This window comes from Carettochelys insculpta, chromosome 5 (genome assembly GCF_033958435.1).
Source record: "Carettochelys insculpta isolate YL-2023 chromosome 5, ASM3395843v1, whole genome shotgun sequence".
In the NCBI taxonomy this organism is placed as follows: Eukaryota; Metazoa; Chordata; order Testudines; family Carettochelyidae; genus Carettochelys; species Carettochelys insculpta.
Genome location: NC_134141.1, coordinates 103,632,470 through 103,645,820, shown reverse-complemented (window position 1 = coordinate 103,645,820; position 13,351 = coordinate 103,632,470). Strand labels below are relative to the sequence as shown.

At 40.1% G+C, this 13,351-nt stretch overlaps 1 protein-coding gene across 6 annotated transcripts in view; it reads right to left on the bottom strand.

Annotated features, from left to right (window-relative positions):
* Nucleotides 1–1,208: 1,208 nt before the first annotated feature.
* Nucleotides 1,209–13,351, bottom strand: part of LIFR (LIF receptor subunit alpha) — a 94,842-nt gene continuing 82,699 nt past the window's right edge. For all 6 annotated transcript variants that reach the window (XM_074995631.1, XM_074995635.1, XM_074995634.1 and 3 more), the window contains 2 exons: nt 10,295–10,373; nt 1,209–8,675 (listed from right to left, as the gene is read on the bottom strand). In XM_074995631.1, the coding sequence (XP_074851732.1) occupies nt 8,034–8,675; nt 10,295–10,373 (721 nt within the window). In that variant the 3' untranslated portion in view covers nt 1,209–8,033. The remainder of the gene's footprint in view (nt 8,676–10,294; nt 10,374–13,351) is intronic.

Genomic DNA, 13,351 nt, shown 5'->3' with positions numbered 1-13,351 from the left:
CTGTGTTGTGCTCTTAGTGGTGCTAAGGGCTGATTGTCCTTGACACCGACCCTTCTGCCTGAGGCTCCACCCCTTCTGAAGACATGGAGCCTGGCCCCTCACACCTTGTCCCGCCCAGGCTGTCAGCCCTGATGCTTGTCACTAAACCTGTTTTAGTCGTCTTGTAAATCACCAGTGCTGTGTAAGTTCAGCGAAGTGTATGCTTCCAGACAGTCAGCAGGACGGAGTGTTCTACTGTCAAAAAAGCAGTCACGCAGCACTTTGAAGACTAACAAAATAATTTATTAGTATTAGTATTTAGAATTTATTTAACAGTGTGCTATTTCAGATCTGAAGAACTGGGTCTGCCCACAAAAGCTCATCACCTAATACATTATATTGTTAGTCTTTAAAATACTACAACTGATTTTTTGTTTTGCAAAGATACAGACTAACAGGGTTACCCCGCTGTCTCTGTAAAGACCACAAATCAAACACTATCCCCTTAAGGGTCCAGTGAGAGCAACCAGTCGCTGCCCTAGGATGATTTTTAGGATGAATTTGGGGCTGTAGGGGCACCAAAGTCAACCTGCAAGGAGCAGCCACTTAGGCAAAGGCAGAGCAAGGCTTACGGACTGCTGTCAGGCTGTGCAGGTGGGAGCATGCACCAAAGCTGCACAGCTACAAGACGTCCAAGGTTTCTAGGCAAATAGTAACCAAACCCTTACTTGCCTAGTGGAACCCAGAACAACACAGAGAATATTCAGGCTTTTGGCATCAGTTAACTATTCCCCCCCAACCCCCCAGGGATCAGATGCAATAACCTCTCCCAGCAGTCAGGGTAGAATTCTGTCATAAAACTAACTGTCCATGTGATTCACTGTTTTCTAACTTCTTGAAACAATTTTAATTGAGTCTTTAAATGTCAGTACATGATTTACTTTAGGACCTTGTTTCCAAACTTCATCAGACTGGAGCTGCTTTGCAGGATCTCTTGGTTCCTAACAGCACATTAGAGCAGGAAATTAGAAACGTGAACTGAACAGACGCAACCCACATAAGAGTGGTGCACATTGCCATGAGGTCAGCAGCAGATTTGTTAAACTCTGGGCCAAATTCTGTCACCATTTACACTGAAGGCAAAGCTGAAGTAACTCAGTTTACAGTTAACAGCAGCACTTGACTCACTCAATTAAAAATACATAAGCAAAGAATGTCCAAACCTATAATAATGTAAGAAAATATATTTATTAAATTCTATGGCAATACTATGGCAAAACTATTAAATACATGCATATTTTTAAACAGACGTAAGCAGTATATCAAGAGTTACACAGCCAAGCAAACTAGCTTAAATGTATGCAAAATGTTGGTATCTTAGTACTAGGTTAGTTATAATGTAGCATACCATATTGTCATCATCTTTCCCAACATAATACTGCACTTCTCTTTCCAAGCATGCATTTGTTTAGCTGCTCATCCAAACTGTCTCCTGATACATTTTCTTGAATCAAAGTTTTGTTTACTTGGTGTGTTTCAACTTATTAAAGTGCCTTGTGATTGTTCTGCTTTAATTGTCGAGGAAATGCTCTATATACATAACAGATTTGGAAATGTATGCCAATTTCAGCAAAAGAAATGGTAGCGGCAAATTTCTAAGTTAGAAGTAATGTCAAAGGAACAGTGTTACAGTGACTATCTTTTTCTCAGTTTTCTTTTCACCTTCATTTATTCTCAGAACTACCTTTATATTTTACAATTTGAAATTAGTGGACAACGTTTTCAGTCATGTTATAAACAGATTCCACTGAAATACACATAAAAATATAAAACACTTCTAAACAAAATATTTAGGTGTAAAAAATATGGTATAAAAGAGACTTAAAAAACCCATTAAACCCATTCACAGTATGTGTTTCAAAACAACAGCATTCTAGTACACCACAATTTTTCTCTCATTACCTGGAAGATTCTAACAGAGCCTTTAACATTGCAATAAGAAAAAGAATTTCCATTACATTGCATTCTGGTGTGGGTTTAGGCAAGATCGGAGTTGAAATAGGTAAAAGTGAAAGCCCACCAGCTTTGCAAGCATTCCAGGTATTCTAGGAAATGTAGCTCTGTACATCCTCATTCACTTTGTACTAATATATAGAGAGACACTGCCAGATTTAAAATAATGTATTCTTAAAAATGAATTTCCTTATCATTGTTACAAACTCTCTAATAATCTGAAGTTAAAAAGCTCTTTTCTGATTTGATTTTTCACTAAATACTTCTTCAATTTTTCTGTTTGAAATATGAAAATAAGTCAACGTCTCACTTTCATTTACAGCCAATTTCTAATCAATTGCACACACCAGTTCTCATGCCTCAGTGAACTGCAGCAATGTAACTTACAAATACTTATCTTTAAAAACTGTTCCAATTAGAGTTGTTTAAAATGTGAAAATATTTCTGTTGGTGTTAGTTTTGGATTTTCTCTCTTAGTACATAGAGCCTAACTCTGCCATACTTTACCTAGCAGTGTCTCCTTCAGATGTACACAATAAAAAGGAAGCTGTGATATTTAGGCTTAAAAATTAGTCTGCCATAGTTGGAAAGTCATGTAGATATTATTCTCCTTTCTGCAGAGAAATTAGCTACCACCTTGTCAGCTAAATTAGTGTGTCACCTACTAGGACAATTTCTAAGGCTGCAAAAGATCATTCCTGCTAGCCTCTATTATTTGTTTTCTTTGTGTGTAAAAGGGACCACAGATCCTGGCTATGTTAGAAACACTGTAGGAAATCCACTGTTAGACACAGCAAAAAGAAAACATGATGAAAGGACCTCAATTTCAGCTGCCGTGAGGACATTCAAAAATAGCAGATGGGCTGAAGCTTCAGAAGGTGGAAATACATTTTTACACAGTCCCAAGTCTGGAGCTGTTTCTGGGCTTGGATTTCAAAACCTCCAAAGTCTGACTGTGTTTGGAGTTGGGTTTCTTCTCTCTCTCTAAAGAACTGAGAGTTACAGAAAGAAACACTAAAATAGTCTACAAACAACTGCTGGCAGCACCCTTTTAAACATTCATTGCACAAGGTAGTATTTTACATGTACTAACATGAATCACAATGTAATCATGTTGTGGGAAGTGCAGGTAATATTCTCCTTTCTAGCATTTTAGAAAACATTCTTCCTCTAATACAAGGGGTCATATCCCAGAGTGGAGTTCTCTGAGTCCCAGGAATTTAAAAAGGGACTTCTTACACAGTATGGACGTACAGTAAAAATACAAGTATATATTTGCATAAATACTTTAGTCCCTTTTAAAAATTAGAAATATTATAAAACCATTTGAACTAAAGTTCCTGCTAAATTCTTCTATTCTGGAACTGAGAATACTATTTTATTTACAAAAGAAAAGCTAGGATATGCTAGTTATTTGTTATAGAAAAACAACACAGCTACCCCTTTGAATCTTCCAGTCTAATCAATATTCAGGTTTTCCTTTACATTTCCAATATAGCTTTTGAATTATAGTTGCATCTATTACTGTAGTATATTCACTATGTACAATAACAAAAATCAATATAATTGACTAAAAATGTAGCACTGGTGATTTTGTTACATTTCTTTCTGGGAGTATCTTGCCCCCACCCAAACATACAATTTCTTGATGCTGTAATTATGCTTCATCTCTGAGCAACTTCATATGAGTCAGAGCTCACAGGGGAGCTCACAACCTAAACCTGCATCAAATGGCTGAAGGCCCAAAATTGCCTTGCTTAGGTGAACTTAGTTCAAAGGCCTGTAGTTTCCTCTTAGGAGTGACCCAGGTTTTTATTTACAAGGTAAAGAAGTGCCTTTTCTCACCTCCCTGTGAAACTATCACCCTAATTCCACCATTTTAAAAAAGGGTACCTCTACCCTGAACAGGAGTCAAAAATTCCCAGCTCAAGGAGACATTAGCCAGCAAAAGTGTGCTGAGCTGGAAATTACACAGCTAACTCAAAAGGCAGCCATACTCTGAGAAAGGAATAGCATGAATCTGCCAAATGACTTCAGTCTAAGCAACTGTCCTGGAAACAGTTTCTACAAGGTACAGTGCTAATTCCTGTACCTAATCCCATTACTTCAGAGGATTAATTACCATAGTGAGGTCTACATGGTAGTAAATTGCATACTCAGAGAACACGTGCTGGAGGATGTAATTCACTGATTAGTTGTAACGTTAGCTTACTACATTTAACAGTATATTAACTGGCTTTGTGAGGTATATCACATATTGACTATTCAAACTCACTAATTAAAATGTCATGACAGTTAGTACTCCAAGTCCCCTTGTGCCAGTCAATACCACACAAATAAAGAACACAGAAGACACACTACACAGAATAAATCAAATGCTCAAGAATGGAGAGAACACAAAAATACTTTCTCTAAAACAAAATCATACAAACCAGATATGGCTCAAAATTAAAAAGAAGTAGCATAAATTATTTGCTCCAGAATTACACTGTCTGACATTTAAAAAAAATAACACCTCTTAGATGCCTGAAAACTGGAGGAAAATAAAAAAGCCATGATCTAAAAAAGAGCAATATTGTGCAACAACATAATCCCTTATGATTAAGTTCAACTTCCTTTTGGAAGTAAAATTTGTGCCTGCATTCCCCTGCTTCATAATTAAAAATATGTAGACATTTAATAAAACCAAAGGCTCAGATATAAAACCATAAATGTGTCGGAAATGAAAAAACTTCTATTACAGGAGGCTTTTCCAGAACCAGGGGAAACATCCCCGAGAAACATCCCCATCTGAACAAATGAATTTCACTGGGAAGCTACTAAAGCATTAATAAAAAAGCCTGGTTTCATTCAAAGCATGTGACTTTCTCTCTACAACTCCCATTAATGTTTATGGAAGTTAAACAGCACTATGCATAGAGAATAATTTTGGTATGGAAGCCTAGTTATGCCTCTACTCCTTTCTTTAAGGTGCTTTAACAATTGTTGTACATTTGTACAGGTCTGGAAAGAAATTCAGAAGTTATAACAATACTAGTCATTCAGGCACAAAGGTTAGCTGACACCTTCACTAATGTGGTTTGCCTTTTCCTGAAGCTTTTCCTGAACTTTCTGGTGTTTGCACTGATAGGAAATGACAATCTTTATTTTAACATCGGGTATCTGAAATAGCTTTCAAAATATTCCACAGTATCACTGAACTTGCACATAGCTGAACTACACTGCTAGCCTTGGCGAGATTGTTATAAAGACAGCTGCTAACTGGTTTCTAATGATTTAGCACACTGTGTATGATGTATGTATGTACATATATATGGCATATTGACACACACCTGTCTGTCTCACCTACTACTTTCATCCCCATTATAATGGCATAATGTGAAGAGGTCTTGAAGCCTAGGACTGAGAACAGGAGTTCTTGGCCATAAATCCTAAGGTCAGAAAGTTCTCCAGCAAGAGCATGTACAAAAGGGTTAAACAGTCAGTTGCCAAATAGGTATTTATAAAATGGGAGAGCCATGCCTCAAATTGGCATTTGTAATAGCCGCTCTGTAACTAATGTGACATGGAAAATGATTTGATAAGCCTATTCAGGGCATTTGCAATGTACATCTGAAACAATCCAAGTTTCATGAAAATGATTTCTACACAGCGCAAAGCACAGCACATGCTTGAGACCCACAAACGGTGTTTCCTGCTGTTATACTTAGAAGGGATTTTAAGATATGAAGTTCAGGAGATGAAAGACCTTGTGGCATATACTTGCATTTCTAAACAAAAACTGAGAAGTCAGCAAGAAGAATTTAAGTGCGCTACCAAAGTTTCTTCCAACTGGCACTCCCCACCCGTGGAGTTTCTCCTTTAGCTACCCCGCATACATATCCCAAGCAAGATTAAATTTAATTCTCACACAGTTCAAAAGTCAGCTGCATTATAGCTCAGAATAAAGATCTCCAAGAATCTCCTCCCTTTCTTGCAGCCCATCCTTTGACATCACCTTCTTCACATCCTGAAAGAAAACTACAGGATGTTCTTTTATCACCTGACAGATGAGAAAAATCAGATTTGAAGAGGTCAATGCCCTTTCCCCACCACCTTTCTAACCTCATCAACCTGATCATCAGTGTCCTCTTATGTTACATAAAAATCAATGCCTGATTCATCCACTGTGTTTTGTTTGTTTAAAAAAAGAGTAGGGAGCACTTGGATAAAAACGAGTGTCCTTCTCCAAGTGACTCAGGCAAGTACAGAGCATGGTAACTTATGCCACCTTTGAAGTACATAAAAGTGTGTGTATAAATACAGAATCTTAGCATTTATTTCCGTGGTCAGGTTTTAAGGTAAGTTTTTTTTTCTCTGATGGGTAGCCAGTTCATAGTGCATATGGTACTGCAAATCTTTCTCTCTCATTTGCCCTAACTCCTTCAGGAAGGTGGCTCTCGCACCAAGTTCATCAGGACTGGCTGTCTCAGTGCTTGCTTTAGAAAGCTATTTCTGAAGTTTAATTTTTTGAGGGGCCACATATTAATATTTGAAGGATTAAATATTAAAAGGATTCATCTATGTGCTGTCAGACGTTTTACTGCAAGGATATATCATATGACCCTACATTATCTGTTTTTTAACAGTTAGAAAGAGATTTACGTTATAAAGTGTTTTTAAAAGTCAGTAATGGCTTGACTGTGATGCAGCTGTCACAATCTAATGCTGATACAATGAAGTGTTACAATTACAGAAGTCTATAGCAGTATAGTTTAAATGATACAGGGATGAAAGCAGAAGTACTCAAAGATCATGGTTTTTAACATTTCTTTAAGATGCACACAAATTGCTCATCTTACCATTACAGCATTTCTACAGGTGACTAGTGCTGGGGAGGTAGCTATTAAAAATGAAGAGTGTCATTAGATTACCTATGATCTCCCTTGTTTGTAGAGAAATTCCACTGTATGTTCCTACCTAGGATTTGGAAGAAGTGCTCTATTTGCTAGATAACGTAGACAAGGCATTGGCGGAGCAAATCTACTTGGGCAGCTACTGCTACTCAATGCAATCTGTGGAGCAGTCTCCGATAGGTTAGGGCAACCAACTTTTGAAGAATCAGACTTGTCACGTGGGTGGTCTGCTCACAGCACATTAGATCTGGTCTAATAATGATCTAAATTAGTGTTTGTAAGAAGAAAAAGATGCTTAACCTCTTTGAGGTAGTAGATGTGGAGCTGCAGCTATAAAATACAAAAAATATTAGTGCAATACGTAAAGAAATACTACACCTCCTTAACCAAGAGAGAAAAATATAGTGTTTTTCAGGTTCAAAAATTAATGCTAAAGTTTAAACATTTTAGTTCTTGCTGAGGTTTAAATCAGTGTTACACTCGTTTTCCAGGTTTGTACCCCTGAGTCAGATATTGACTAAACATTGTACAATAGATATAGAAACACTAGTGTTCTGGTTATTAAACAACAAACATGAATAGTTACTGTTTAAAGTGTTAAACGATTATGATATTTCTACCTACTATGGGACTTTAAGCACAAATTAGAGGGCTAACTTTAACAACCAATTTAAGCATGTAATTTCCAACTGTTAGGCTGAAACTTTCCCTACCGCCTTCATCTCCATCTAGAAAGTCTGTAAAATGGTTTGTATTTTAGTCATAAAAATAATGAATTAACTACAAAAGCAGGACACCTTTCAAAGTAACTAGCTGTATGAGATCATTTTGATTTTGAAATATAACTTGAAAGCAGACAGAGTGCTTTGGCTAGGATTACGAGAAGTTCTAACCTTAAAACTCCTATGTATTACTCGTTAATTATTAAGTTTCTATTACTTTGAATTTTTAGTCTGTATTAAAATGGAGCATTAACACTAACTATAACTTAAACATGGTAATATTCAGCTCATGGGGGAAAAAAAACAAACCAAAACAAATTTTGCTGACTATCTCCAAGAATAACCCATGCTGTCACGACAACACTAGGAACAAGAACTTACATGAGTGACAGGCTCAAATGAAATGATGATTACCAGGAATTAGTTAATCATTTGGTTTGTTCTGAAAAAAATTTGTAAAGGACCACCCTGTGTTATTATGGGAGGGAGAGTCTTCATAATCCTTTGGGGGGATCAAAAACTGCCGAGAATTAATGGAGCAAGGACTTCCAAATGATCCATTTTCATTGTTGCTCTCAATTGATATTGGAGAGTCTGGAGAGTCTAACTTCCAAGCATTTGTGTTTGCTTGAGGTCTGTAGCCAGCAGTTTCATCTAAGTCATCTTCTGTGGGTGAGTGACTCTCCATTTTCATAGCATTAACTGACAGTTGCATTTGTGGCTTATAGCCTGCTGAAGTGAGAAAGTTAACGTCTGGCTCTTCCTCTAGATTAACTTGGGGCTGATACATTGACTGAATGTCAATATAAATGACCTGAGAAGATTCCCCAGATTCATCTACGGGTGGACTGGAGATCTCCTCCTCCTCAATGATTGGCGGGCAGTATGACACCACCACGTGACTTCCTGTTTCTGGGTCAGACCCATCTTCAGGAATCTCATATTCCACGACTGGCGATTTCATTTCTGTGTCTTCTATTTTAGGGACTGTCGATTGCGTTTCCACCACTTCCACACTATTCGGGGTGCAAGGGTTCATTTCCAAGGTTTTAAGAGCTGTGTTCCCCTACACAAAAAACATGAGAAAAGTGAGGACAAGGCCAAAGATTTTGATATTAAGAAAACTTAATACTATTTTAGTTTATATATATCAGGGATAGGCAATATTTTTTGATGGTGGGGCCACTCCAAGAAATGGGTTATTTACTGGTCAAGGGCTGTGCTCTTCCATGATATTAACAGAGAAGGTGCAGGGTCTGGGATGGAGGCTGGGTGCAGAAGGGAGCTCGGAGTAAAGGACTCGGGTGCAGGGAAAGGTGTGGGGTCTGGGAGGGAGTTTGAGTGAAGAAGGGGGTTGTGACCTGAGACAGTGGATTTGGATATGGGGCCGGTGGGGTGCAGAAGAGGTTTCTGACCTGAAGGAGTGAAGGGGGAGGGTGTAGGTTCTGGGAGGGAGTTGTGAACAAGGGCAGGGAATTGGCATGCAGGGTCTTGGACGGGGGTATGGGTGCAGAAGTGAAGGAGGAACAGAGGATTTGGCTGAGGGAGGGGCTATGGTGCCAGATGCAGACTCTGGCCCAGAGAAGCTTATCCAAGAACCTCCCAGACAGCTGCCCGGGTGGTTCGTCAGCCAGACTTCCTGCCTTTCCTGCCTCCACGTGCCACACACAGAGCAGCCAGCTGCAGGGGCCATGTGCTTCTCCGAGGGCTGATTACCCAAGTGAAAGGTGGTAGGAGGGGTACTTTGCTCACTGCCTGTCCTGCGAACAGGCAATTCCCACTGGCGAGCTGCGAGATTGTACTGGGGGCAGTGCAGCACAGGAAGCCTTCCTCCCCGCCCACAGGTCTTGCAGCATTCACAGGAGCACATGACCCCTGCAGCTCAGAGTGGTGCGTGGAGGTGGACAGGCAGGTTGCCTGGCTGAGGCTCCTGCTGGACCATGGGCCAGATCCAGCCTGCAGGTCATATTTTGTGCACCCCGATACAGATAGTACATTGCACAGTGGTTTGAGAAGTTCAGCTGAGAGAAGTGTCACTGCAACGCAGCTATTGTTTACCATTTAAAAAGCTGTTCAACATTTTCTTCCCTTCCCCGCTTCCTTACATATGTCTGTTTATTTTCTGCTCAGCTCATTTTAAAATAGTTTAGCAACTCCAACACTATTCCTAAACATTGCCAGCAACTATTTCTAACATAAAACCCACCACCAGTTCCCGGTTAGCTTTCTTATGCAATCCACTCAGAGCATCAAGTTGCCTTTCCATTTCCTTCCAATTAGAAACTGTTAGCAGTGAGCGGAAGGGAGCCGGCGAGAATGCTATATCCTTGCTTCCGCCAGTGCCAATGCAAGGCGGAAGGCAATTAACAGTTGCAGATAAACGAGATCATATCATCACCTCTACTGACTCTTGCATCAAGAAGGTATCTGTACGTTTCAGACAAGTGGTCCCCAAACTTTTCTGCTCACACCCTCCCTTACCAGTAACAAATGTTTCCTTGAGCCCCAACCCCAAGCCCCAGGCTGGGAACAGAGTTGCGGATGGATGGATGGGCAGGAGCAGAGCTGGTGGCAAAGCAGGGTTGTGTGGTGCTCCTTCTGCCTCTTTGTAGGGGCTGGCCAGGACTCCACAGTTTGGGGACCACTGTTTCAGATGTTTAAAAATGGGATTAAAATGAAGATTACCTCACATATATTCTTCTGAAACTGCAAAGCCTTACTGTTCTCAGGGTTTGGAATGTCAGGATAAAACGTTTCCTTAATCCTTTATAAAGAAAAGTTAAGTAATTTTCAAAACTGCCAGCACATGGAAATAATACCGCAAGAAAAACGGTCATGAAGTTACTATCGGGTCTATAATTATGAACTTCACTGTTCAAAGTTTCCACTTTACACAGCTGTGCTTTGGGCTGCATGTAAAAAAAAAAAAAAAAAAAAAACTACAGACTCATCTGAAGTTTCTACTGCAGTTTTAAGTTTCTGCAAGTTTGAAGACGGACTACAAAGTGACCCTGGGCAGATCACAAATTAAATGCATGCTGAACTGCACACATTGTAATTAGGGTTCTACTAAACCTGACCTTGCATGCAGCCTCAGGTGGAGGGGAAGAGGCTGTTGTAGGTTTGGTCACAGAGATCCCCTTGAGACTGTCTATGTGCTGAAATACCCTGGGCATGCCTACCTTCCCCCTATGGTGCCCCACCACCCAACGGGACTAGAACCCTGAAAAATATATCTTACTTTGGATAAAGTTTATATACATTAAGCTCAAATTGTTCACCCCCTTTACCAACAAAGAGAGAGATGCACAGCTGTTGTCCCCACCAAGTAACAATTATTTATACCATGTTTATTAATAAACAGAAGTCATTTTATGAAGTATAAAAGTAGGATTTAAGCGGTTGCATTAATAGCAGACAGAACAAAGTGAGTCACTAAGCAAAATAAAACAAAATACACCAGCTAAACTTAATACGCTAGGAAACTTGTTACATGCAATTTCTAGCCCTAACGGTAGTTCTAATAATCTTTTTTCACAAGCTAGGAAGCCTCCCAACTTGGCCCTGATCCTTCTGAATGTTCAGTTCCAGGTGCTTGCAGCAGACATCTTAGATGGTACACAGGAATCTTCTGGTGGCTGGCAGCCTCCCTGTTGTTTGGTTTCCTGCCTGTACATAGATTTTGCCGAAGGTCGGAATCCTTTGTGAAAAAGTTTAAACTGAACTCACTTCCCATGGAAAAGTACAGCACCCAAAATGGGTTCCAGCATCAGGTGACCTGGCCACATGTCTTGGCAGGACCAACCATGATTCACGCTTACAGGAAAAACAAAACTATTCACTGATCAATGAGCTGAGCACAGAGACCTCAAGTTCCTTGTGTACTATTAATGGTCCTCACTTACCATGTCTAGATTAGTAAACAGGTTTATACTTCACATTTCTAACTTCAAATACAGAAATGACATATGCACCCAAATAGAATATACACATCCAGCAAATTATACACTTCCCAATGATGTCATAAGATGCAGTTTGCATAAAGCATCTTCCACTTGTGGATATTCATATTTATAAGCATTTTTCAATAAAGAATATGGGGTGCAAAGTCACATCTTTCCCCTGAGATTACTGCCAAAGGATTGGATGCTGGCCAATATAGAGGCAATATGCCTAAAATTTCTGTTTGTCTTTGGTTACACATCCACCCAGCATCATTAAATCCTGTAATGACAGTCACAGGTGTTTTTACTAAGATGTGAATTTCTGTCCTCTGGGTGCCTACAACATTTCGGGATGTAGCACTGCCCCCAGAATGCAGACAGCAAGGTCTTTTAAAGCATAGGTGTCTTGGCATTTAGCCAGCCTTCATGTGTTTGCTGCTTGGCTATAAGGTAGCAAATTTTACAAACCCTGTATGATAAGTGGCTACTCCCTGGGGTGTCCCTGGGCTCTGGGAATTAGAATCTCCCCAAGTTACTTGCTGCTTTTTCCCAATTAGCATTGGGCATTTGCTCCTCAGGTGCTCAGTGGAATTACAGTGAAGCACCTTTTGGGTCCTTCTCTATGTATAGGAGACTTGTGAAGTGTAACAGAGGCGTGAACTTGGGTAAGAGAATGCCCAGTCTCCCATCCACCCTTCTTTTCCTGAGGAGTAAAGTGGACACCTTGCCTTCTACCAAACTTAAATTCTGCCTGTGATTTATCCCTACCAGGTGTCTGTGACTGCTCAAACTGATTTGTGTAGAAAGCAAGAGTGTCTTGCCTCCTCGTGAACACTGTTTGAAATCACTAGCCATATTCAGAAACTGTTCCTGAACAACTAAATCACACAACCCTTGGAATACTTCTCCCTCTGACCCACTGATCTATCAGATCCCGCATATGGTTTACATAAGCCACACTATTTAGCCCCGCTGCCCTCTTAAGTCTTCCGATTTTTTACCCTGTAGGTTTCAGGTGTAATCTGAAATGGTCTTAAAACCAAGTCATTAAATGTGCTCTAATTTGAAACATCACTAACAGGTATCTCATTGAATACGCCCAGAACAATCCCAGTCAATTCTGCAACCAGAGTGGTCATCACCTAATTCTCAGGAATTAGATGGATGCTGCACTGTCTTTCAAACGTTCTGAAATGTGTTCCCTGACTCATCATATGCTGGGCACTTCTGAATCTTTAGAGAGGTAAATCCTGCTGCCTTGGGATGTTGTCTGTTCCCCTCCAATACAGCCAGGTCATGCGGTCTCTCTCTCTCTCCCCACGCCCCCTTCTCTCAGGCAGCTTTTTGGACTTCCAATTCTATGTCTTTTTCAAGTTGTTTCAGTTCCAAGATTCACCTCTGAGCTTCCAATTCTCTCTCCTTCAGTGCTAATTCTCGCTCATGGGCAGCTTTTTCCTGGCAATTTGCCCTTTATGCTCATTCTCCCTCTCAGTGGCTTGGGGCCCAGAGATTTCTAATTTGGCCATTATTTCACTATTTTCATGTATTTTGCTGGTTTTCCTGTCCCTATTTCCAGCACCCAAAACAAGCAAACAGAAAACAAGACAGTAACCACTCTGTGCTCCAGCTACTAATCTTAGAACTCACTTAAAATCACCACAGGCATTCCAGGACGATGAGCTCTGCACAAAACCCTGTTCGACTATGCCACTGTGATGGGTTCATGTGAAAATGCCATGAGGCCAGCTACCTGTCCTTCTTGGGTGGCCCACAATCTATCCTGCTGAGCCAGACCCCC